The 25,658-nt window shown below is 50.3% G+C and overlaps 9 protein-coding genes across 9 annotated transcripts; 5 read left to right on the plus strand and 4 right to left on the minus strand.

Moving 5' to 3' along the window:
• Nucleotides 1-1,297: 1,297 nt before the first annotated feature.
• Nucleotides 1,298-2,990, plus strand: POX_f08519 (putative metallocarboxypeptidase ecm14; the record flags this gene model as incomplete). Its single annotated transcript, XM_050117290.1, has 2 exons — nt 1,298-1,687; nt 1,767-2,990. 2 exons carry the CDS (start codon nt 1,298-1,300, stop codon nt 2,988-2,990), a joined length of 1,614 nt encoding a protein of 537 aa, XP_049967429.1.
• Nucleotides 2,991-4,309: 1,319 nt separating this feature from the next.
• Nucleotides 4,310-6,378, minus strand: POX_f08520 (Dicarboxylic amino acid permease; the record flags this gene model as incomplete). The annotated part of the gene is made up of 4 exons (XM_050117291.1): nt 4,310-5,878; nt 5,964-5,970; nt 6,052-6,109; nt 6,216-6,378. 4 exons carry the CDS (start codon nt 6,376-6,378, stop codon nt 4,310-4,312), a joined length of 1,797 nt encoding a protein of 598 aa, XP_049967430.1.
• A 1,861-nt stretch (nt 6,379-8,239) lies between these two features.
• Nucleotides 8,240-8,554, plus strand: POX_f08521 (uncharacterized protein; the record flags this gene model as incomplete). The annotated part of the gene is made up of 1 exon (XM_050117292.1): nt 8,240-8,554. One exon carries the CDS (start codon nt 8,240-8,242, stop codon nt 8,552-8,554), a length of 315 nt encoding a protein of 104 aa, XP_049967431.1.
• A 3,055-nt stretch (nt 8,555-11,609) lies between these two features.
• On the plus strand, nt 11,610-12,095 carry POX_f08522 (uncharacterized protein; the record flags this gene model as incomplete). Its single annotated transcript, XM_050117293.1, has 1 exon — nt 11,610-12,095. One exon carries the CDS (start codon nt 11,610-11,612, stop codon nt 12,093-12,095), a length of 486 nt encoding a protein of 161 aa, XP_049967432.1.
• A 319-nt stretch (nt 12,096-12,414) lies between these two features.
• POX_f08523 (uncharacterized protein) lies at nt 12,415-13,512 on the plus strand (the record flags this gene model as incomplete). The annotated part of the gene is made up of 1 exon (XM_050117294.1): nt 12,415-13,512. The coding sequence occupies one exon, from the start codon at nt 12,415-12,417 to the stop codon at nt 13,510-13,512; it is 1,098 nt and encodes a 365-aa protein (XP_049967433.1).
• Nucleotides 13,513-13,662: 150 nt separating this feature from the next.
• On the minus strand, nt 13,663-13,881 carry POX_f08524 (uncharacterized protein; the record flags this gene model as incomplete). The annotated part of the gene is made up of 1 exon (XM_050117295.1): nt 13,663-13,881. The coding sequence occupies one exon, from the start codon at nt 13,879-13,881 to the stop codon at nt 13,663-13,665; it is 219 nt and encodes a 72-aa protein (XP_049967434.1).
• A 455-nt stretch (nt 13,882-14,336) lies between these two features.
• POX_f08525 (uncharacterized protein) lies at nt 14,337-17,474 on the minus strand (the record flags this gene model as incomplete). Its single annotated transcript, XM_050117296.1, has 1 exon — nt 14,337-17,474. One exon carries the CDS (start codon nt 17,472-17,474, stop codon nt 14,337-14,339), a length of 3,138 nt encoding a protein of 1,045 aa, XP_049967435.1.
• Nucleotides 17,475-18,808: 1,334 nt separating this feature from the next.
• Nucleotides 18,809-20,194, plus strand: POX_f08526 (5-aminolevulinate synthase; the record flags this gene model as incomplete). The annotated part of the gene is made up of 1 exon (XM_050117297.1): nt 18,809-20,194. One exon carries the CDS (start codon nt 18,809-18,811, stop codon nt 20,192-20,194), a length of 1,386 nt encoding a protein of 461 aa, XP_049967436.1.
• A 2,024-nt stretch (nt 20,195-22,218) lies between these two features.
• On the minus strand, nt 22,219-23,142 carry POX_f08527 (uncharacterized protein; the record flags this gene model as incomplete). Its single annotated transcript, XM_050117298.1, has 2 exons — nt 22,219-22,641; nt 22,867-23,142. 2 exons carry the CDS (start codon nt 23,140-23,142, stop codon nt 22,219-22,221), a joined length of 699 nt encoding a protein of 232 aa, XP_049967437.1.
• Between the last annotated feature and the right edge of the window lie 2,516 nt (nt 23,143-25,658).

The following is a 25,658-nucleotide window of genomic DNA, read 5'->3' on the forward strand; positions in this document are numbered from 1 at the left end:
GCTTCGTACTCTGGTGGTACGTCAGTTCACAAGGCCTCGTCATCTGGCGACTGGATCAATATGGGCACTCAAGCTCCGGTTCCACCAGCCTTGACCACTCGGTCTACGACGCAACAAACTGAAGATCCAACATTTCATGCGGGCCGGAATGGGTATATTATTGATCTCCCCAGGTGGCCTTCATCCTGAGTCTGCTGTATGTCGCGTCCTCGCATCCCCCAACATCCCCGGACACATCCACACGACCAGCCCGCCTCCAGTACAGAATCGTCAAAATGTGGGGATCACGTTGAAGAGAGTCGAGAACCGAGAGAGAGAGAGAGAGAGTGGAGGAGTATCCTCTCCTGAGATCATCATGCCGTATTCATCAGGGAGGTTATATTTTTAGCTTCTGGATGTTGTCACTGGATTCGCCGTGGCACACGAGTGGAGTCCAGACTGTCGATCCCGCAGAGCCCACGAGAAGAAGATAATCGACTCTGCCAGCCACCGATGACCCACCACTACGTCCCACTGGTATTGAATGAAGCACCAGACAGTCTCCTGATTTAGTCACTATACTGTCCTATTCTCAAGCGTAAGGTTCCGAAGCCAGATCTACTCGAAACAGGGTACACCTGTCACTTTCAATGTTGACGATACTGGTCCCTCTGCCCCAGACCGGACTTTCACATGAAAAATCACATGAGGAGCCTCATGTATATTTCACTACTCTCCGGAGGATTTCAACGGCCAGTACCTATGTGCAGTACATCCATAAGGGTTGTACTTTGTAGTTGTACGATGTCCTAGGTGGCGACAACAACGAGTCTATCTCCCATCACTCGAGGTGGTCTCGAATCACGATGGAATTCAAGATGAGCGCCGTGAAAGTGAACAAGTCATGGATCCATTGATCATTCATTGGAAGAAATATATCCAATCGAGAACTTCACCCGAAGTTTCACCTGCAAAGCCCAATGGAGCTTCAATTCAGGCGGGCTCACGGGTCTCGTCGAGCATTTCCAGACACCCGCATAATCCTTCCGTAACCTTTTCCCTCGGGGGTTCACCGTCCACCGGATCATCTCCAAGGAGTGAAGATGATCGATGCTTCTTGGATGGGAAGGATGCTTGAGGAGGAGGTCGCGTTGCCCCGATTTGGCTCCGTGTTTGAGTCTGGTCGATTCACATGTCATGTCTGCTACTGGCTGACACACCCCACACGGACCCCACCCCCTTGTCCACGTCTCCGACTATCAACGGGCACCGGCTGTCCACGCCACCTTCAACTTTCCATCTCTCTCTCCACGCCGTGATGCGTCTCCTTCCCAGCATCGTCCTTCTTTCGGCGCTGAGTCCACCTACGTTGGCCGTCCCTGCGGGCTCCAGTATTGCGCCCGATCCCGCAACACCACTGCTGCGGCCCGCCACCTTCTTGGACCAGCCTTCCCAACCGCGCCGGCCATGGAATCGGCTGCGTGACTGGGCGATTGAATCCCTCTGGGGGAGATCCCGATCCACCTCCCGGAAACAGTCCAGTCTGCCCAAGAATGTGCGCGATCGATACGGGAGTGATGTGGTCCTCCGCTTTCACTTGCGCCATCCCCACGACGCCGAAGCGCTGGCCGCGGCCTCCAAAGTCCTGGTGCTGGATGTGTGGGCCACCACCACGACGTATGTTGATATACGCCTGGCTGAAGAAATGGTACGTGAATCAACCCCCCTTCCCCAAAAAACCGTCGGTCGCCAGGTGGCACAAGAGATATTCAATTGTCTCTCCTTAGATACCCTCCCTCCTCGATCTACTTCCTCCGTCTTTGCAGTCCAGCCACACTCCGCTCATGGAGAACCTCGTCGACATGATCTACAATACATACCCTCGACACCTCTACATCTCGTCAGGAACAGAGTCCGACTTTCGATCGGGGAGTAGACGCACAGCGACCCCGCCGGTCGAGGACATCTTCTTCCACGACTATCAACCACTCTCGGTGATTGTCCAGTGGATGCGACTGATGTCATCCATGTTCCCCACACATGTGCATCTCACCAGCGTGGGTACATCGTACGAGGGCCGGGACCTCCACGCCTTGCGAGTCGGGGTATCCCCCTCACCGTTGGAGCCGACCGGCCCACGCAAGACGATCGTGGTCGTCGGCGGCTCTCACGCGCGAGAGTGGATCAGCACCTCGACCGTCACCTATCTCGCATATAATCTGATCACTCGGTATGGCCATTCGGCCGAGGTGACACGACTTCTACAGGAGTATGATTGGATTCTGATTCCGTCGCTGAACCCAGACGGCTACGTTTACTCGTGGGAAGGCGATCGGCTGTGGCGTAAGAATCGACAGCCCACAGGGCTGCCACTCTGCCGGGGCGTCGACCTGGACCGAGCCTGGGACTTTGAGTGGGATGGCGAGTCAACTCGGTCGAATCCGTGCTCGGAGAACTACGCCGGCGCCGAACCCTTCGAGGCCGTCGAGTCCCGCCGATTCGCCCAGTGGGCGCAAAATGAAACCGAGAGCGGTCGCGCCGACATCGTGGGCTTCTTGGATCTTCACTCGTACTCTCAACAGATTCTGTATCCCTATTCCTACAGCTGCGCTTCGGTGCCCCCAACGTTGGAGAGCTTGGAAGAACTGGGATTGGGGCTGGCCAAGGCGATCCGCCAGTCCACCCACGAATCATACGACGTGACCTCGGCCTGCGAAGGGATTCTCACGACGGAAGGATCTGCGCGAACCAGCGCCGGCGGAAGTGCTCTGGACTGGTTCTACCACCACCTTCATGCCACCTACGCGTTTCAGATCAAGTTGCGCGACCGAGGCAGCTATGGCTTCCTGCTACCCCCGGAGGACATTGTGCCCACGGGCAAGGAGATTTTTAATGCTATTCTGACCTTTGGGCGGTTCGTCTGGGGGGAGACACTCTTTGAGCATGAGGAGACGAGCTCCTCGGTCAAGATCCCATTCAATTTTGAACAGAAGCCACTGGCTCGGAAATAGAGAGCTCGGGGGCGCGAGGGCTCAAATTGAGCAGATAGCCTGGATTAAGTCGGTGGTAGCACTGCTTTATATCATGTTTGGAAGGGACCTTCATGGCTCGAAATCTAATGACTAATCTGATCTTTTAATCTTACGGTAATTTTTCCCCGCCCCCTCATTTGGTCTTCTATGCTTGACTTTTCTTTTTTTTTTTCACTCTCATTTCTCTTCCACGTTTCAATGACCGTCGAAAGATTTGTGCCGACGATGACTGAACGAGGCGATCCAGGCCCTATGATTCTATCATCATTGGAGATGGCAGGATTGACCTCCAGGCATATAAATTGTAAGAAATGATACAGTGTTGACGGCTTGCAAAGACAACCTCCCGGGACGGGGAGGAGTTCAAACGTACATAAAGTTATGCTGGACCGTGTACCTTAATTGGAACCAGGAGACCAAATCCCACAACCTTGATAGTACCTTCCTTTCCATTGTGCATGGATTTGCTCCACTTCACTCCGGTCGTAGAGTCCATCTTGTTCCTGGATGTGCCCAGAGTGAACATTGGGTTTGTGCGTGCGTGCGTGCGTGTGTGTGTGTGTGTGTGTGTGTGTGTGTGTGTGTGTGTGTGTGTGTGTGTGTGTGTGTATAGAAGGCGGAGTTGGCTGAGTTTAGTAAATGTCGATTGAACAGGCTGCACCCGATCGGCCGGTGGAACACGGAGACAAATATACTGGTAGAAAACTAGCTGCCTGGCTTCAATAGGCACCCAATGGATCGAATGAGGTTGAAGTTGGAGGGTGGCCCGTTGGGCTCAATCGCCGTTGATATACATTGAAGACTCGGAAGAAATAGAGGTAAAGCAACAAGAAGCAAGATGACTGGGGTTGCACGGGTATGTAATTGGTCAGGTCAAACAATGTATCCCTATGAAAAAGGGGGGAAAACATGGGCCAAAGGAAACAAAAAAAAAGGAAAAATGTATGAAAAATGAAAAATATCATGGTATTCGCTAGCATGCATATCTCATTACAAGAAACGAAATCAAATCATAACCGAGCGCCTGGACCAATAAAGGCGTGGGTAACCCGCAGAGACCAAAGCCCTATCAAGACCATCAGATGAGATCCGGCCCAACGCGGCGGCAAAGTGAGATTCACTTCCCTCCACGCACGTCTGATGACGGACAGGTCTGATCGATGAAGGTCTCCCCGCAGAGGCTTCTTTTTCTTTCCATCCCCAAAGGGAAAGGGAATTCAAGCAGTCAAGAGGGGGGGGGGGGGGGGGGGGGGTGAAAAAGAAAAATCACCAGACAAGACAAACTCGTCCCCATTCGATCAGAACAACCACGAGACGAATTTGCGGTAGAACCAGTGCGATCCGGCATGCTTCTCCATCTCTTCGTTGTGTCGCGCAATGAAGGCCGCCTCTTCCCGGTCAATCTGCTCCTTACCAGTCCAGAGGTCCGCCTCCTCGGGCTTGACGCCCTTGCACTTGGTGGCGAGCTTGTAGCCAAAGATCAAGATGAGGTAGAGCGGGATGCCCAGATAGGCGGTGATGAAGTTCTTGTAGTCAAAGTTGCCCCATTTCTTGTTGTGGGTGAAGACGTCGTAGTTCTTGGTGAAGACGATCAGAATGCAAAAGGCCAGGGCCACGTAGGAGCCCCAGATGCCAAAGGGAGCCACGTAGGCGAGATCCGAGTCCGGGACGTTCTGGGCTCGTCGGGCACGAACGAAGTAGATGTGCGTGACGAGGATGGACACCCAGGTCAGGAGACCGAAAATGGTGACCAGGTTGACAAAGTACTTGAAGACGACGCGCGAGTCGTTGGCGACGTTCATGTAGGCGATGAGGGCGATGGCGGAGCAAATGGCCAGAGCGAAGACGGGGACACCGCGGCGGTCGGTCCGGGCAAAGATCCTGGGCGCCTTGCCCTCGCGTGCGAGGCCGTAGATGGTACGGGTGGCAATGTAGAGGTCGGAGTTGGCGGCGGAGAAGACGAAGAGCAAGATACACGCGTTGAGGATGTGGTCCAGGGCCGGGATGCCCGAATTCTCAATGGCCACGACAAAAGGCGACGCCGCGGCGGAGCTGGTCGCTTGCGAGAAGTTCTTGTTGTTGTAGGGCAACTTCTTGTCGTTGTAGGGCACCAGGGTACCGACCAAGAGGACCGAGAGGATGTAGAAGACCAGGATGCGCCAGAAAGTCAACTTGATGGCGCGCGGGATGGCTTTACGCGGGTTCTGCGCCTCTCCCACCGTCACACCGACCAATTCCGTGCCCAGGAAGGCAAAGGTCGCCGAGACCATGGTGGACCAGAAGGCCAAGAACCGTCCAGCATCTCCCTCGAGGATGTACGTGTTGAAGGCGCCGGGACTCTTCCAGTAGCGGAATCCGCGGCGATCGTGATCGGGTCCACCCCCCAACATCAGAATGAACGACAGCAGAATGATGCCGAGAATGACAATGACTTTGAAGGAGGAGAGCCAGAATTCAAATTCACCGAAGAAGCGCACGCCAAAGTAGTTGATGCAGACGATGGCGACGAGGAGAATCGTGATCCAGACCCCTGCATTGACTTTTTCTTGCGGTAACCAGTAGGATATGACGAGTGCGCCTGCGGTCAGTTGATTGGGCGATAAAATGATGTATTTGAACCAGTACCTGCGCCAGATTTCTAGGTTAGCAAAATGCAAGCCCTCCAAGCCAGAGGCCATTGAGATCCGCCTCTCGTGGGGTACGTACGTCCAACCGAGCGTAAATCCGAGGGCAGGATCACAGAATCGAACCGCATAACCCGTAAAACCAGAAGGTAGAGGAAGCCACGCGGCCATCTCTCCCAGCGCGCACATGACCAGATAGACGATGAATCCCACCCACGCGTAGGCGATGAGAATCGAGCCAGGCTGTAAGAAAGCAAGAAAGGAAAAAAAAAGTCGATTAGCAAATCCGTCCCATGGTGGATATTTTCGTTCACGGAATCAAACTCACACCAGCCCTGCAGAAGAGACAAAAAGTCCCAAATTAGCATTGTGATTTACGATCCAGTGAAGAAATGGGGTGTCCGATTGCGACATACTTTGCAAGAGCATCACCAGTCCCGATAATCAATCCAGTTCCAATGGCACCGCCGATGGCTGTCACACAGTCAGCTTCCTCTTCTCCTGCTGGGGGCCTTTTTTTGTTTTGTTTCTTTTTGGGGGGAGGGGGGAAGTATAGACTGCCGCTACGGTCATTTCGTACCAATCATCGTAATGTGACGCGCCTTGAGAGCACGGTGCAGGTCGACATGGTCTGGATTGGAGAGACCCCCTTCCTCGGCGGCGCCCACCTCATCGTTGCTGTACTCGTGCTTGACGGGAGCCTCTGAGGAGAAGCCCTCACTCTTGGCCTCGTGCGACAGCATCGGCACGGGTAAGAGGGGGGGGGGGGGGAGAGAGAGAGAAAAGGAAGGGGCAGATAAGAGAAAGATGGGAAAGAGAGGGAGAGGAAGAGGGGGAAGCTGAGAGAGCAGAGGAGAGAGAGAGAGAAATCGACACTCGAAGCTCGTCTGGCGACTCAACCTTAGCGTTGTCCCAGGAAGGAATCTTTTGGAAAACAGAGAACGCTCGGGGACGAGGGGGGAATAAAGAAGAATATATTCCGTTTCTCATCCACCCACACTTTGGACCATCAATACCACGTTCGATGGACTCACACCCACAGAATCCCTGTCATTGTGTGGCCCATCCCCGGCTGACCAGCCCATGGACTATGGACTGAATCCCAGAGCGCGCTCCGGTAAGCTTTGCCCCCCTTCGACAACCTGGCGCCTCTCCGCAAAGCCAAGAGCCGATCCAGGCAATGTCGCCCGAGCACTCTGGATTTCGGCCTATTCAGGAATCGGAACGCCCGAGCGAAGAAAAAGATAAGCCCCTCGCCCCTCACCTTTCTCCCCTCGAAGCTCCTCCGCCCCACCGCGATAGACCACCGAGCCGATTTCGAGGCCGGGAATTGGTTTGGCTGGAGGGGGGAGGGAAAGCCAAGCCCGGGGGGTCAAGAATTGCGCGTGGCCCCCAGGGCGTGGGTCGGGCTCTGGGGAAGATATCAATTAGGTAATGACTTTGGTGGTGGAGACTACGAGGATGGGGGGGAAAGAGCCCGGAGGTCGCAGGGTTGTCTTATGGGAGTGAACGGGTGATGACAGAACTCTTTGATCGGCCGCGATCAAGACCCATTCGGGGGGAAGAGAGTGAGAGTTGTGGGTGCCAAGCTTCACGGCCACCGGTACACGCGACTTGGAGGGCTGGTCGGAGCAGAATGTTACCCTACGGTTCACAGTGCCCTGTGCGGTGCAGTAGAGCCCGACAGTGTACACGTTGGCTGTGAGGAGTACTCTGTACATGGATTTAATGGCCGAGTCCCAGTACCTGTACCCCAGCATACCCCAGCATCAGCCGAGGGGCTGAAATCTGCTGCATTGGATGGAACTGGGCCAGAACAGCCGAGGTGAGACTCGTCGCATAGGATCCCTAAGAGGCGACGCTCTACTAGGACCGCAACTCTGGACCTTGCCGTTCATGCAATCCCAATTTCTTTCTCGTGCTCTCCCAGCTCTGAACGGTCCCTGATTCTTTCTTGTCACCCAATCCAACCGTGCCCATGTGGGTGCGATAACGGCCGTCTCAGACACCCGCTGGAGGTGTCCCGGCCAAGACGACCGCCGCACCGCCAAGATCTCGGAACGGCCAGAGACCAAAGACTAATCGTGATCCACCGCCGTGGGATACAGCCATTGGTTCAGAGCCTGCGGAGATAGAGTCGCGGGTCGGCTTGCGTCGGCTGTTCTTCAATCTCCTAGACTGTATCTCGATCCTCCATAGACGAGACGCGAAATTGCTGGGAGCTGGAAAAAAAAAGAAGGCTGACAACAGGCGCCACCCCAGGTGCTTCAAAGGACAAGGATAGAGATGACCCCCAAGTGACTTTGCCTCGCAGATTCGCGGAATCACGGTGGCTGAGGGCTTCATGTTGGCGTCCTCAGTCAGCACTGGATCCCAAAATTTTGAAAAGGCCCGCCCACAAACTATTCTCCGACGTAGACCCAGAAAAAGAAGGAGAGAAAAAAAAGAGATTGAGGCCCGTCAAAACGTGTGCGGCGCAGAGACAGATTGTCCTCGCCCGTCCACCTACTGTACGGCCAGGGCCCTTCCCGCGTCTCTCGCCGGGAGGGCAAGAATACCAAAATTTGGGCGAAACAGGAAAAGAGACAGAAGGAGAAAAAAGACATGTTGCTCTTGACTCTAGTGCAGTCACTCGGTCGTAGTCGCCAATCTCAGCTACCGAACCTCCTCGAGAGGAAGAAGCGCACCAGGCGGACAAAGAGAATTGTCGAGTCTCCCGAATCCTTCTCCTTCCGCCCAGTCGACGATGCTGACCGCGCAGGATCCACTGCACACCTCAACCACGTTATGCGGCAAGAGCCAGAGACCATTCGATGGACCATTCAGATCCTGTGGGACCGCGATAAGAACAAAGAAGTCTGCCCCGCACGCTTGTCTGCAGTCCCCGAAGAGCAAAATTCTCCACGCACGAGGCGCTGAGAAAGACAAGAAACATCAGGGGTCGGTCCCAAAGGAGACTGGCGGGGCCTTGGCATTCAGCCAACGTTACTCCGACGGTCTTGCCAAGATGAGCAAGATGGGCTCATCTGGGCTCGGTCGAGATAGTACAAAGCCAATCATGTATCTCACAATTGAGTCTGGGTGGAATCGAGCCCCACTTGCAGTGACTGCCCGCAGTCCCACAATTGTGTCTGCATTTTCTCTGGTCCATCCCGTTTTGGACGCGTGTAGTGGGAGGCTTTTATCAGAGTTGTGTGATTGGCTGATTTTGTATCCGAGGGGAATGGGTGACTTTGCGGACTGGGGATTGAGGCCGTCGTGGCTGCGCGTCCGCGACGAAGCACTTCTTTCTAGAACACGGGCGTGTCAGGAACAAGAATGATGAATCTGGTCCGGCCCACCTGGTTCACCCTGTCGTCCTTGCGACCTGAAAAGACTTATTTCTGGACGAAGGGATTGTAGGCCAGGAATCATCTACAGTAAAACCCAGATGTGCCTGGGCGCCGAGTCGTGGCGGGCCCTTTCCGTACACCTTACACTGTTCTTTCCAATCGAAGACTAGAACCGAAAACAGAATTGTCAAATTGCAGCTTCTCGTTACAAGACCCCACTTAAAAAATGCTTACCTTTCCACAGTAAATCCTATTCAGATGAATGAAGCAACGTTACAAGACTGCCTGCTGGATTCAAAGGTCAAGAGTCAAGTACCCAGGAAATATCATGCTCAGAGCTTAAGTCGTTCGTGTTTTGGACCCTATCACAAGAGGTGCTGCGATCAAATGGAGACTGGGCCGCTGGACGCGAACAGATTCATGATACTCGACTAACCCTCGATCGAAGCTACCGAGAACCCCTGCCCGGATGTGTTCCCAGAAGACTCAATCCTCTACAAGTAAGCCTGGGCGAAGACCCCGCGAAAGCTCCACGAAGATCACTTTCCGCTCACCAGAGCCATACCCAGGAGTCCAGGACGGAGAGTAAATAGGTGGACAGCCGCATCTTCTTAGTCATTGGGGGGAAAACAAAACTTCCAACCAATACCGAGATGATACTAGAGTTGCGGCTCGGAAGCATTTTCGTTGGCGGCTTGCCCTCGGACCTGCGACATTACGTTTATATATTCGATCTCTCAAAAAAAACCGCCGGAGATTCCCGAGATGAGCAGGACAGTCCGGGGAAATTGGGGTCAACCGAAATGATCACGCCTTGTATGTGGTGGGATTATGCCCCGATTGCCGAGGGGGATCTCATTGCTCCAGTCTAGACATGGACCCCACGAGGGCGAGGATGTTCCGGAAGACTAGGTTTGGAATCGACGTGGACTTTATCGCTTTGTAGATCCTTGACAGTCTTGGGGTGTGTACCTTCAGGTTCCAAGCATAGGTACATTGATGTCATGAGGGGAAATTGGCGAGCCCCCGTGGGGGAGGAAACACTGTGCCTCTAGACAGACACCGTGACGAGGATATACTCCTGGAAGGCCCGCACAAGCCCAGCGGAACCTGCCCGAGGAATCGTGCGACACCTCACAATCACGTTTGCCGTTCCATTGCTTGCAACTACAATGTCTTGGAGCTTGTCGAGAGATACCGGGGTCCAGAGACAGACTTCCACAAACATCGCATCGCTGGGCATTGAACAAGTGGGGCATTTCTGCACTGCGCTCATCACGCGAGTCTCGAGGGTTCATTCTAGTTTACTCTAGTTTCCCGTTTCATTGTCTCTCATTTTCCACCAAGTCTTCGGCTTGTGTCTGGACGCCCAACTGGAACTCCGGACAAGCTGTTTTCTTTCTTTTTTCTTTCTTTTTTCTTTCTTTTTTCTTTCTTTTTTCTTTCTTTTTTCTTTCTTTTTTCTTTCTTTTTTCTTTCTTTTTCCTTTCTTTCACTCTTATGTTTTTTCACAAATACCTATGGCAAAATGAGCAGGCGCAAGTCGAGAGGTGTCGAGGGGCTAGGTCTGACACAACTGGAAGCATGATCATGCGAGGAGCATCTACATTGAACAACTGCCGAATCACCTCGAGCATCAGGGGCCTGTAGATGTGGAAGCATCTCGACAAGACGCCGGTAAACATGCTTAATTAACGGACTTGCATCGTTATCGGATCACCCCTGTTTACTTCCAGCTCCTCCCGCCGTTTTAACCTTTGGACCCCATCTTTGCAACCGCCCGGAGGCGGAACATTGATTGGATCAAACCGTCCGGTGCCGTTAAGATTCTTGTAAAATGAGCCTCGCGCGTTATTGGCCAGTTGTCGGGCATCAGCTAGTAAAAAGCCCTGCGGCTCGAGAAAACCAGAGATTCGTGGACCCAACACTCACCGGGGCAATGTTGGTGCACGAGAGGCTTTGCAGACAGGAGCATCTATCGTCTTCGGTCTCGATGAGTCTGTCCTGACTCAAGCAAGCCGCAGAATGCGTTCTTGCGTTGATGACCGGGTCCAAGGCACTCTTCTTGTGGGTCATTGTTGGTTCCCACGTTGGCATGGCTCAAGAATGTGCTGGCATGGGCTACAATCCATCGCGTAGAATCCACTTTTTAGTTCGGCCCGTGTTGGTACACAACAGGCCTTTTTTTTTTTTTTCTTTTTTGGCTCCGTGCTGGGATATTGGGACTTGCTGTCATGCCTGGACAAGCTGATTTGGTGCTCACGAGTATTGAATCTCCTGGGGGTACAATGTACTGGTGCAGGTAATCACAGGAGCAGGGCGGATCAGGCGTAAATCATAATTCTTTGGTTTCCAGAGGCAACGATCTCCAACAGAGCTCTTAAGCGATCAATCCGCCGAACTGTGACCTAGGACGTCCTTGGTCCGGATCAACAACCCGATCATGACTGCGGCTCTGTGTTTTAGCTGGCACGTCTGGTAGTTTTGCCCATCTTTGTTTCTCTTCCTACCTAGGTCGCTAGCTAGAAGCTGGAGGATCTTGGGGAGAGATGATCGAGAAGACAAAAGCAGCAGTGAAATCCCCCGTTATTCTGGAAGGCAATCGAGTTGAGAAAGGGAACCTAACCCAATAAGCCTTGGAGATGATCCTCCGAGTTGAACAAGAAACATATCCAATCGGTGTCTCTTCAGTCTTCACCAAGGAATATCCAACAGCAGAGACAACAGACAGTTATAGGGTTGTGATCTTCCCAACCTTGAACGTGCCCGGGGCTCGTTGCGCGAATGCCAGGATCCTAGAAATGAACGATGGGAAGCAGCTGGGGCCACCTGCCGACTTGTGCAGACCTGGTGGCAGTGATCCAACTCGGCAACGGGACGTCTCCTACGAACCATCAACCGCCGTGGATGTGCGCCAGTGTGACCAGCTGCAGGCTGGGGAGATTGCAGCGCGGCGAAAACGCCTCGGGCGGCAAAGCCAAGCAACTGACGGGTTTATTTTTGGGGTCAATTCGACTCTTCCGGATCTTTTTTTGGCGGTCCGGCTAGGCCGCATGGGATTTGCGAGCACCAGATTGGTCCAGGGACCCCTGTGGTTGACTATGATTAGCATCAATTCGGCAGGCTGAAATGACGGGTAATTAGCGGGACAGGGTCTCCGTTTGGGTAAACGGCTCCTTTTCGAGGCGGGGAAACACGCCCGGGCCCGAAGGTGGTGTGGTCAGTGGACGTGTCAGTCGGCCGGGAGGTATAACAACCACGGCGTCGGACTAGCATCTCATCAATCGTGCACTGCTCCTATCTCGACGTGAACTCTCTCTTCAACGCTCATCACACTCCCCTATATCAAAGCTCGAGAGATCTTGTCATTGATTGACCCTGAGGTTGCTGGACGGGGCTTTCGCACAAGATCCTTTCTCTCAACACATTCCACACAATTCACACATCATGGGCGTCATGAAATTTCCACGTCCAACGGGCATCCATGTGCCCGGTTCACCCACGCGTCTGCTCACAAATGAGATGATCTCGCCTCCTCTCTCGCCTGATTTCACCTTTGACTCGGAGGTGGTCCTCCCTTCTATCCTGCCCGCCCTCGAATACATCTCCTCCAAGCTCCAACAAAAGACCATGCACGTCACCCTCCTGGTGGGTCGCGGCAAACCCTACCCCACGGGCGAGCCATCCGACTTGATGGTCATTCCCATCACCCCTCTGGATGCCGCTTCATGGCGGGTACTCGAGCGAACCATCGCCAAAGGAGCCCGAAAATTCTCGCTGGGGTCCAGCTGGACCGAAGCTCTCAGCCGCAGTCAACACGAGCGCAAGGCCAACGAGTACTTGGTCCAGCAGTCTATCCTCCAGAACGAGGTCATCTTCAGTCAAGAGGGTCTCACCCTCCTCAATATGGATCGCATCTACATCTTCAAGCGTCGCATGTGCATTCTCTCATCCCGACCCTTTTCCCGCTCCGACGAACAGGCCATGACCTCGTGCGTGCAACTGTTACACCGCATCATCCAAGATTTTCAAGGCCGCCCTTTCAGCAAGGCCTTCTTTCACCGTATCTACGAGCAATTGGACATCAAGGATGAATTGCTCGCGACAATCGCTACGGCACACCGAGCCACCTACAACCAAGAAGCCATCATCATCCCGTCATCAGCGCTCCCTAAGGTGGAAGAAAACAACACTCGCAAGTCACCCATCCACCCTGCTCCTATTCGCACCGTGCTTGCCCGTCGGCAACCTGTGACCAAGGTCACACCTGCCCTGGTCAACACCCTCCGGGGGCTTCCAGCCAGCCCGGCGCCAACCAAGGAGAAGACGCACAAGGCGATCCACCCCCCGGTGAAAGCAAGCCCACTCAAGTCAAGTACGAGAAAGCCACACTCCAGCAGACGCGGACCCAAGACTCCGCTCTCTGCATCAGATGTCACCCCCATCACGCGGAATGAGTGGAATTTTGTTGTCGGTCACGATATTCGGATCCAGCCTACAGTCACCAAGTGGACCCCTTCGCCAACTGTGTACGCCGTGGCTTGAATCCTGCATTTTGAAAAAAAGGAGATACAAACTTTGAAAACAATACTTCCGAGGGCTAGCACCTGAAAGCCGGAGATGAAAAAGATAAGAAAAATCACCCGGCCTCTGTTGCAGCTGCGTCGGACGTTGAGGCCGGGTAATTTGATGTCGCTAGCCAATCCAGTCAACGGATCGTGCACACTTGGCTGCCTTGAACCATCCAATGGCAGTAATTTCCTGCAGCAACGCAGATCTAGCCTTGATTGGACTATTCAGTCGGTCTGACTGCTCAGTCATGGAAGACGCATCGGGCAAAGCCCAGAAATCTTTCAAATCCACCACAACTCCCCAGTCGAGGTTGTGTAATGTCCACCAGTCAGTGGCTTTCATAATGATTACGATGTCATGAGATATGAGCATATAAAATCTGAAAGGACCATAGCCGGAGCCTTTGAATGTACCATCAAATTAACTGAAATGACTTCAAATTTTGATCCTGTCGAGATTTCATTGTAATCTACCTCCGCTTGTAGAGAATAGATACGGTCTGCGAGAGAGAGATATCTCATTATGTCCCATTGATCATCAAATCAGAATGTAGCTGAACTTCACTGAGAAGGTCACAGAGCTTTCAATCGGAGCTTTATTCCCTCTGCGTTGTACTTCATCGTCCTTCACACGGTACCTAGCTCACGCGGGGGGGAAAAAGAAATTCAATGCACAGGAAGTCGGTCCGTATTTGATGAATCGCCTTGAGTTGTGGTGTAGATGATGCTCTCACGTTGTCCTCTGAAGATAAGAATGGTACATCTTATAGTGCATAATCAAAAGTGGCAACCTTCCTATCAAGCATTGACTGGTAGATCATAAAATCCTTTCCGGTTCCAGAATTTGACAGAGCGTTGCACCATCTCGCCATCCAGTGAACGGTACACAATATCCGGCCGATCTCGCAGTGCCTCTTTAGCGTTATCTGCGCGGTACCAGGGAGAATACTGACTTCCCGTCCAGCGAGTCAGTGGTCCGCGTATAGTCTCCTTAAAATTAGGAAGCAAAGGGGCCAAAGAGCCATCTGGCCGTTGGTCGACTTGATCAACCCACTCATCGTAGTCAACAAGGCGTATGTTGTACCCAGCGTCGTTGAGTACTCGACAAGTATCTTCAACAGTGACCGAGTCCGCTTGATTGGGAGCCACGAGGCAGTAAGAGCGTCCGAGGTTCGAGTTACTAGAAGAAATATGGAGGATCGACTTTACCACATAATCAATCGTCACGTACTCCAATCTTTGGATCAACTGGGGCCATTTTCCCATCTGTATAGTACCAGCTATGAGCCGTGAAACGAAATCATCTGGGTTACTGCACCCGGTTTCCGGATTTCCAATCACAAAACCTGGTCGATAAATAGTCACAGGTAGCCCGCGGTCTCGCATACGCCGTACCATAGACTCTGCTACCCACTGGCTTTGCGAATAACCGAGGTCAAACCGAACGCCCTGTATATGTGGTAACAAGGGCTCGTCCTCAAAGACAGCCTCTGTCCCAAGAGTATATCCGGTAGACCCCCAAACATCGATTGTCGACACGTAGTGGAGGGATTTTCGCCGACCAGCAGCTGCTAGCTCTAGAATTCTAGCAGTTCCCACAACGTTCGACTCACGGTGATCACGGTATGATTCGCAGAAGTTGACCTTCGCCCCAAGGTGAAAGATGACAGAAGTCCAATTTGAGAGCCAGTTGAACTTCTCTTTTCCCAGGCCCAGAAACTGATCTGGAAGGTTTCCTTCAAGAAGCAAGAGTTTCTCGGTGTACTCAGATGAATCAGGCCACAAGTCGTACTTCTCGAGGGTGCGTTGCACACGTTGCGGCGCAGTTATGTCTGGCTGAGCTCGGACAAGGCATGCGATTTGCTTTACCGTCGGTGAAAGCATCAGCTCCCGTAGTAGATGCGCTCCAACAAATCCAGTAGCTCCAGTGAAAAACACTCTTCCTTCGTCAGGAGCATTCCATGACGGTACAAGCTCAATATCATTCACCAAATCGATGTCCCCCAGCCAAAGTTTGCTATGATCAGGAGCATTTTGGAAGCTCCAGCCGTCAGCTCTCTGCTGGCTTCCCTGAATTATGTGCACAAGGTCTCCCAAACAAGAGTTTCCAGTCAGGTCTTCCATTGTAAGAATGTGACCTAGCTTGCGACGAATGTTGGCTATCAGTGATGCAGCTAGGAGGGATGTGCCCCCTAGTAGGAAAAAGTCATCTTCATCGTTTATGTCTGTGATGTTCAATGTATCCTTCCACAGGTTCATAATTGTCGTCCAGGTGTCTTGAGATTTTAAATCTTTTCCATTCTGAGCAGAATTCTGACTCTTCCTGGAAGGCTTCGGTATATTGCGCTTTGACATTTCAAGAGACTCCTCGACCAATTGCCGCCTGTCGACTTTGCCAGTATTTGTGAGAGGGAGCTTTGAGACGAACTCCACAGAATCAGGGACCATATAGTCTGGAAGTCGAGATTTGGTTAAATTGATAATTTCTTTCTTGGAGAAACCTTTGCCCAAATCGACGACAGCAAACGCAATAAGAGCTTTTTGGCCGTCACGCACAACAGCTGGTCGCTGCACGACAATTGCGCGGCGAACCCATTCCAGTGTTTGAATAGTGGATTCAATCTCACCAAGTTCAACACGAAACCCTTTGTGCTTCACTTGGTTATCTTTGCGTCCAACGAATTCAAGAATATCTGATCCTGGACGCCATCTTGCGAGATCCCCGGTCCGGTAAAGGCGTAGAGACTCTATGTCTTTGCCGTCTGGCTCGTTTGAGGCAGAGCTGTTGTCGCACAAGCCGGCCCGTCCGATGGTGAAGAAGCGTGATCTGTTCTCTTGTTCCAAGCCTAAATAACCAATACATTGCTGTGGACCAGAGATGCAGACCTCTCCAGGTCTACCAGCTTCAAATATCCGAGAATTCCCATCGAATAGAAAAATTTTCATATCACCAACAGGTCGGCCGATACCGATGCAATCTCTCTGTGCCTCTTTCCCGGTAACCTCATGCATGGTCGTCAATGTCACGCACTCAGTTGGCCCGTACGTGTTCCACAGATGTTGCGGTGGGTTGTCGCACATCAGGACGGCACGCATCGCACCAACGTTTGCGACATCGCCGGCGGTCAGAACGTGGCGAACATTATGAAAAGCTGTCGGACATGCAAAGACTATGATCTCAAACAGGGCAGCCGTGGTGATAATGATGGTAACCCCTCGATCCTCCAAGAAGGATGGGAAGGCATGTGGATCCGTAGCTGTCTGCCGTGGGATGGTGACAATTGTCGCACCTGCAACCAGGGTTACCCATATTTCAAATAAGCTCAGATCGAACCCAGGGTTGTTGAATTTTGCAACCCGATCCTCCCTCATCAAAGGGGTGATTGGTGTTTGACGAGCCAAATGTAAGATGCCCGATGCTCGGATCTGAACTGGCTTCGGATTACCAGTTGAGCCGGACGTGAAGAGAATATGGCTGCGGTCCGGAAACTCTTGCCTTTTCAGATCTTCCAGAGACAAGTCAACATGAGGATCCTTGCCACTTCCCAAGGCTAAAGAGAAGAGCCTCAATCCTGACAGCTTGAGCGCCGAAAAAATTTCGTTTGGACTCGCTTCGGCATCGACAACAACACGCTTCACATTAGCGCGGTTTAGCATTTCAATCATGCGCTGTGGCGTAATTGATGCCGACAGCTCGATGGGGACGCAAGTTCCGCCAAGCAAGCGTATTCCAACTTGGGCGATAACTTGCTTCACGCCTATGCCCAAGAGAATACCAAATGGTTCTCCGAAAGAAATGTCTTCACTGCCACGAACACTGTTCGCCAGACAATGTGCCTCACGAACAAGATCGGCATATGTCAGGCGTTGGGCGCCATCCTCAACGGCCAAGACATGAGGAGTGCGCTGAGCATGGGTGATAACGATTTGCTCCATTATTTAGAATGTGTTTCGTATAGAGTTCAAGCAATCTCAGTACTTGGTAATTGATCTTTCACTAGTAAAAACAAAAATTATAATTTATCGAGCAACGGACCTTTAATAGTCCATTGGCGCATTAGCGCAAGTACTTTCGTCAATTACGCAATGAACTATGGCTCTAGGCAATATTTGTAAGGTTCTTACTAAAATCTCGATTCGTAGTCGTGTTTAGGCCAATAAAAATGCCAATTCATACAAAATCAGAAGATGCAATCTATGTCGTCACTTGCAGTTTTCACAGAAGAATTACGGGCAAACTTTAGAAGAATGCACTCGGCCTAGGGGAGATGTATGATGTCAATTCTTCTCACGTCACTCATCAACAATCAGACGCCCGATATGTGTCGTTTGAAGTTTCCTGAGGAAGGCTGATATCTTCCAGGCATGATCTTAAAGTTTGGTGAACCTGAATTGCAACGAAACATGGCCCTCACGGCTCGTCTTCATCCGGGCTAAAGGCTGCAACATGAGGATGTATGACATCGTCGTATCCAAACAAAGAGACAGCAACCCTGAAGTATGTCGAAAACAATTCTACGTAATTATGGGCAAAGGCAAGATCATGGGAACTTAATATCCTGCTTTTGCAATTTGAAAAAAGTCGAGTGCACCGTTGAAATGCAATTCTGTATTATCTACTTCATGAGAATCTGAACCGTAGCAACTCAAGAATGCTACTTGATGAAACCGCTGTGACATCCCATGAGATGACCGCAGAGATCTAGATGCAAGGTGACGTTAAACTGACATGCTTGGTGGTCGAATTCGTTGCGAGGGTACTTTAATTGTTGGAAACAAGTGTACGGAATCCTGGCTCAAAGATGATTCCCTCGGAGAAGTCAATGACGCTTTTTTCTCATCGTCGCCAAGTGCTTTCAAACTATAATTTGGCCACGTTTGTGTTAAAAAGCGGCTGCTAGAACTATTTTCTCTTTAATAGCCAGTTTTTTCAACCTTTTCAGATCGACTCGCTCCGTGCGGATACGTGAAGTCAAGAATTAGTCTAATCGATTCGCAATGTCGGGCACTTTGCTATATTCGAGAAATAGGTACCATTCGAATGATTTTTAATAATCTTCATGGCTTGTTTTGACTGATTCGAGATACTTCGGTAGCATCAAAGTTCCACTTATTTCAAGCGAGCACGATACGCGACTGTTACACAAAACCTTCAAGGGACAGGTACAGTTCACACGCAGCACTGAAGAAGCTCAAGTCGGATAAAACATACCTTGATGGTAAGGTCAGCTAATCTTGGCTCCATTCAAAAAACATGCTAATTACGTGAAATGCTTCCAGGTTTCAATTACGAGTCATTCTTCACGACCCAAATTGAGGCCAAAAAGAGAGATCAATCATATCGCTATTTCAAAAACATTAATCGCCTCGTCACTGGCTTCCCCTGTGCTCACCTGAAGTCATCTCAAAGTCAAGTGACTGTGTGGTGCTCGAATGACTACCTGGGAATGAGCCGCAACTCCAGTGTTCTGAATACTATGAGCGAAACATTGATGAAGTACGGTGCTGGAGCAGGGGGCGCACGGAATATTTCAGGCAACAACCAGCATGTCGAGCGAATCGAAGGCACACTGGCCGAGCTGCACCGAAAAGAAGCAGCCTTACTTTTCACATCATGCTATGTGGCGAACGACTCAGCCCTGTCAACAATTGGCTCTAAACTGCCGGGCTGCGTCATATTCTCAGATAGTATGAATCATGCCTCCATGATACAAGGCATGCAACACTCAAAAGCTCGGGTGATTGTTTACAGACACAACGACATGCAAGATCTAGCTGAGAAGTTAGCAACCGTGGCGAAAGACGTTCCGAAGATTATTGCCTTTGAGTCAGTGTATTCAATGAGTGGCACTGTGAGCGACATCCGAACCATCTGCGAGCTTGCTGATCAGCACGGGGCTATTACGTTCCTTGATGAGGTCCATGCCGTGGGAATGTACGGTCCCACTGGTGCTGGTGTTGCTGAACACATTGACTATGAGTTCCACCTGAAAGGTTATAGGGGTAAAACGATAGTTGATCGTATCGACATCATCACAGGGACCCTGGGGAAAGCCTACGGTTGTATTGGTGGTTACATTGCCGCAAATTCAAAGGTTGTCGATTTCGTTCGCTCACTCGCACCGGGCTTCATCTTTACGACTACGCTCCCGCCTGCAGTCGTGGCTGGCGCTGAAACTTCAGTTGATTATCAACGTCGCACGAGCGCTGATCGCAAACTACAGCAAATGATTGTTCGGTCTGTTAAAGAAAAACTTCGTAACATGGACATTCCGGTGATTCCGAATCCTTCGCATATTGTTCCGATTCTGATTGGCGACGCCGAACGAGCCAGGCAAGCATCGGAGATGCTATTGGAAGATTGGGACATCTACGTGCAAGCCATCAACTACCCATCTGTGCCCAAAGGCTTGGAGAGGCTGAGAATTACTCCCTCTGCAGGACACACAAAAGAGATGCAACTTCATCTATTTGCGGCGCTAGATGATGTGTGGAACAAGCTCGGTTTGAGACGGACAAGCGATTGGCTTTTGTCAACGGAAGGCCAGAACCAAGAACGGAGAAGAACAATTGAAACCTTGGACACAGATCCGGATCCTTTGTGGTCTGACCAATTACTGACTGAACTATCTCCGTCCTTGAGATCGACTCAATGATCGAAACGGACACAACAAGTTGAATTTCTGTACATCATCCTCAGTGATCAAACCTTGATGGTCCATTGCCACTTTACTGCAGTGACTTGGTGTATTTTGAAACTTAACCTCGTATCATATCAAGGACCTTGCTCGATTTCAAAGCCAGCAAGGTGCAGTTGGGATCAAATTGTGGTACAAATCTTTCTGCAGATAAAGTGAGTAGTCCAAGAATCTTGCAATACCTAGCATCTCAGGGACATCTTTTTAAAAGCCTAGTTTCTGCATAAGCGCAAGTGTATCTTTACCACTGGGACATAGAGTTCGGCCTGGTATTTCATGGAAATACTGGTTATATTGCAACTAGAATATAGGGACCTGTGAAAACGACACCGAAAATGACAGCATATGGCGCCAGAAACGGCCTCCTTTCCACTCGTAACTTTGGACAGCGAGCCGCCGCTTGAACGCCCGCTCTAATGCGGACAGACTTAGGTTTGCCACCGAAATAAAACATTATTAGACTCATACGAAACTCGTGGTCACGGTATGGGCACGGTTACTCCTAGGAAGGGGTTTGAAGCCCTCAGGATCGCGGTTAGCTTCCTAGGAGTGTAAAATCTGTCACTGGGAACATGAACGCCCACCCTGGGAGGTATATTAATCCTGGAACACTAGGTCATGTTCCCAGAAACACTTCCGTCGATCCTAGGAACAAGATTCCGTCAAGATATGGATGAAGAAACCTTTGGGCTGCTTCATGAACGGTCCCCAATAAACATTTGAAGGTTCAAGGTTTCCATGTCTCCTTTTCTTGCGGTCCCCTAAGCCCCAATTTGACACGAAGAACTGCTAAGAGGTACAGAACAGTCGGGATATGCTGCCTATTCAGAGCGATCCGAATTTGAGCTTCACTTTCCCACCTAAACCATCTCCAAAGCGCGTTGGAATATTAATTTATGTTGATGAAAGAGCCAGAGCAATAACGTCACTCAGCCTTATTAGCGGTGATCAGTAGAGATTCGGGACTCCTAATCCACAATGAACCAATGTACCCTCAAGAATGCAAGGGGTTTGATATTGAACAATGCGACTGAGCAGATTACCTTGTCAGCCAATCCTATACAGAGTTACAGACTACTCTGGTGGAGAGCACATCGCCGCTAACGCAGGCCCACTCGAGCAATATGTATTTCGGAAAACAACCGGTTCCAACCGATTCCGAGAAGCTGAACCTTGAAGTTGGCATATCAAAAGATGTTATGAGATGATCTACTTTGCAGGGTAGAAAGGCCTGTTGGTCAGGTAAGAAAGCGACGCGCACACTTCAGTGTCAATTGACAACAAGACTCTTTCTTGCATATACGAATAGAGGCTTATTGTAATTTTGAATATAGCTATATCATCATTTGTCAATTTGTCTCTCTCAACTTAGCAGAAATAGAAAAGTCGGACGGGGCTGCTATTTATGTGATCAGTCCTCATGGCATAAATCGCCAGAATTTTTATCAATTCTACAGTATTACTAAGGAGAAACTGAATTCTGAAGCACACCGCGACCGCGCAGACATCTAGGAGCTATGACCTAGTAGCGTTTTCGCCCAGCTAAAGCCCGTAGCCTCTTTATTATTGAGAAAGGCCTCTGTTAGTTGAGGTTCAAGCATTTCGTACTGAGTAGCTTATGTGGCGCTTAGCTGGAAGATTTGATAGACTATACCCCTTATTTACAACCACACATAAGAAACGATAAGTAGGTCGCTATAGACCATATTTCCTCTGCCAGGCGGGGCTTTTCTATCCAAGCTACCGCTGCTTTTATGAGGACGCTCCGTCGCTCAGAGTTAGGCTCACCGAGTAAACTCCAGTCCGGGATCAGACTCAGTGAGCGCTCACTGATCACTCGGAGATTTTTCGGTCTTTGAATTGGTTACGTCTGCGGTCATCAAAATACAGAGTAAATATGGCCTTATTACAATCGATTGAATTGAATTTAGTACCATGATAAGAGGTGGTATTCTGCTAGGCAAGGGGGGGGATAGAAGAACTCAAGCAGGGAGATCTCGAATAATTCCAGCTTTCTTCTGCGCGACGTACAGATGGACATTTCCGGGCGCTGTGGCAAAGAATAAATGGTTACGCATGGCCGCCCCTGAAAGACGTGCATCTCCCGGGCTATCTGGCTTCACAATAGCAGTCTCTTGAAACCAGGGGGTAAGTGCCACAAAAGAAGAAGTGAGAATTTGCATATCAACAAATATCAGAGGCTGGAGGGCCTGGCCATTAGCGGTATTTATTGGCGTTGCGCCTTGTATGGCTGGACCGTGGAGTACCATATCGAACAGAAGCGCCAGGAGATCGGAAATGAAGACAGTAAGCACGTTGCTTCCAGTATCATTGCAGACTAAGAAAGGCCGCGTCAAGTGTTCGTTACCGCCATACTGGGGAGGTAGCCTAATCTGGGCATGTAGCTGGTTTGTGTTAGTGAATAACTTCAAGTTTCCGATCTCGACTGGACCATTTGCTGCGGCTAATAGTCGTAAAAAATACGGCATATGATTAGCCTATAGGATTATATGATATTTGCCTGTAGTTCATGTTGCTGGATCATTTGCTGATATTCTAACGTCTAAAGATATGATTAATATGAACCAGTAAAATAGATAGCTAATGGGTTGATGGATATTGAAATATACCTCACACCATCTCATCGCGTTCTTGGGTACCGACTCATCTTCCCATGGGTTCCTCTCGACTCGTCGTCCCTCAACAAGGTAGATCGGGGGATCACCTCGTTGGCGTGGTCCAAGCTCGCCATTCTCATATAGGCGAATGAGAGCTTCAATATCCACTCGCTGGGCTTTGCCAAAATCAGTCTGCAGAAAAGCTTTGAGTTGCTCTACTCGCTCCGCGGGGTGGAGGATGTAGGGTATCGGACACGCAGGATTGAACTGAGGATGTGGACCTGACATATTGAAAAGCGTTTGGAGGGTGTGGTTGGTGAAAGAAGGTGAAAAATGTGGGATTGTGGAAAAGTGGTGGGTCTAGCTTAGCCTAGTCGGGGTTAGCGTGTCATCCGTTGCAACAAGTGAGCTAAGCCGTACAGTGGCACCGCCCTTACTCACCGCTATTTTCTGCTATTATTCTGCCGCAGCAAAATACTCCATATGGGCCCTAATTATACAAATGGGAATATTTGTAAGGGTCGGGTCTTTTATGTCAGGCGGATCGTTAGAAGGAGAGGTGACAAAACAGTGTATTAGGGCGCTAGGCCAGGAACGGCAAAATTAACCTAATATAGTAAATCACAGGTCCCAATATTACAGCACAAACTTTTGATACTCTGGGAAATAGCTAAGATCAAAGCCTACGATCAGTGACCAGGTTCAAATCTCCACAAATTGCTCTTGGATCATTACTTGTGCCCTCGCATCTGGAGCTATCGATGACAGCTTCTTGATGGGAATACGGAAAGTGTAAGCAAGCTCCTACCATGGACCTTGGAAGTAAATGCTCGTCATAGATGGCCGAGCGATGATGAAGCCTAGCTAAATGTGTAAGTCATGATGCTGGATTAGGGTCAAGGGAGTGCTGCGTTACGAGGTCAAGTAATATTTGCTGATCATTAGACGTAGCATTCGATCTTGGTATTCCCAGATTGCTAGAAATGAATGCACCCTCACATTTCGCATCTCATTCTAGCCAACATAACTTTGGATGGGGAAGTAACAGTCTACGCATTTTCCGGAGAGACAGGAGATTATTTCTATTGGCAGAAGGACTACCTTTATTGGAAGGCTGAGGTCTTTCACTGGCCTATGGGCCCATCAATCGATCGCATGCGGCAAGGTGATATGGATTTGAAACCTACTATTTCTGCAGATTCCGTGGATCAATATATCGAATGAATATAGAACGCGTCAGTGTCGGATGCCTTAATCACAGCTCTCTCCTCAGGTAGGGTATGACCTAGATTTGCTGTAGCAAGTTAATTCCTTTCTTTTTTTGACCTCCGACTGTTTTCGAAGCGCTCCGAGATCGATTCGGTAATGTCAAAAAAGGTCGAGTACACGATAAAAGTAGGGGTAGGGGCTCACATTCTTGGTTCTTAGAGAACAGTATAGGAAGGAAGGCTGAATTTTAACAATCTTTCGTGCATATAGTCTTGGTTTTGACGTTGATAAAACTTGGACTCACAATTTGAACCCACAATTGGCATGCTCCATCTTAAGTTCGTCACAGATGCTTACCTACGATTAACGCCACATGCCCATGCAGTACAGTACACCAGCTAATAGCGCCCACCCTGGAAAAAGCCGAATCTCCTTTCCTTGGCAGACAGAATTTTGCTCCTCGACTGAAAGTGCAGGGATTAAAAGATGCGAAGGCTTATCAGCCCTGGTTAGGAAATAAAAATAATCGACGGTGCCTGAGCACTTGGTATTTCTCTTCCTCGTCTCCTCTACCTCCTTCCCCCATCTTTGTCTCTGCATAACTCTTGCTCCGTATCTCCGTCTGTGTAGGTTTCAATTCAAAATCCCTCGGCCGGAGCCGTCAATTATTTTCTTTAGGAAGTTATAGCGTACTCAGAAGCATTCTAGTTAAACCACTTTGCCGAGTAGGTTTGTCCACCAAAAGAGAGGAACGGCTAGATCATTGCTGTAATGATCGAAGCCATTCCAGAAGAGAAACCAGATCTTGCATCCTAATTTCAGAGTCACCATGTTAAGAATGTGCCTTGACGCCGTCTTGCCGCTTTAGTTTGATTGAAAACCTTACTGATAGCGGTCGCCATACCGCATACTCCACGTTATGTCCACGAAATTTCATCTCGGAAGCCGAGCTGACGCGGACCAAGGCAGCCCTCCCAAACTACTGGGACAAATGATCGGCACCACAGCTCAAGCCGGAAACAGTCAACTAGGAAGTGCAGCTCCTCTTATGAATGGATGAGACCTGTGGGTTCTCAAATTAGTGGTCCAGATGTAGTTTGATTTGGACAACAGCTCATATGGGGCAGCTTTTTTTGTCTGAAGGAATGGGATAAACCACGAACAATGATACCTGACTTTACCAAGTTGCCACTCGATCATCATACGTAGGCTCGAAACATATATCTACCTGAAGGCAGTACAGATTCCCCATCCCACTCCCTACTTGTCAGCCTTGTATCTACGTTTGTCTTTATAACCTATACATACCATCATTGCAGGACCCAGCGTCATGGAGGCCATTGGCAATCAACAGTCTTCTCCACAAAACTACCACCCTCAAACAGCAAACCATCGAAAAAGAGTGGTTGTAGCCATCACTGGTGCTACTGGAGCGATAATTGGCATACAGACATTGATCTGCCTTAGGGGTTTAGGGTTAGGGGTTAGGGGTTAGGGTTTAGGGGTTAGGGGTTAGGGGTTAGGGGTTAGGGGTTAGGGTTAGGGTTAGGGGTTAGGGGTTAGGGGTTAGGGTTAGGGGTTAGGGGTTAGGGGTT

This window comes from Penicillium oxalicum, chromosome VI (assembly GCF_001723175.1).
Source record: "Penicillium oxalicum strain HP7-1 chromosome VI, whole genome shotgun sequence".
Lineage (NCBI taxonomy): Eukaryota > Fungi > Ascomycota > Eurotiomycetes > Eurotiales > Aspergillaceae > Penicillium > Penicillium oxalicum.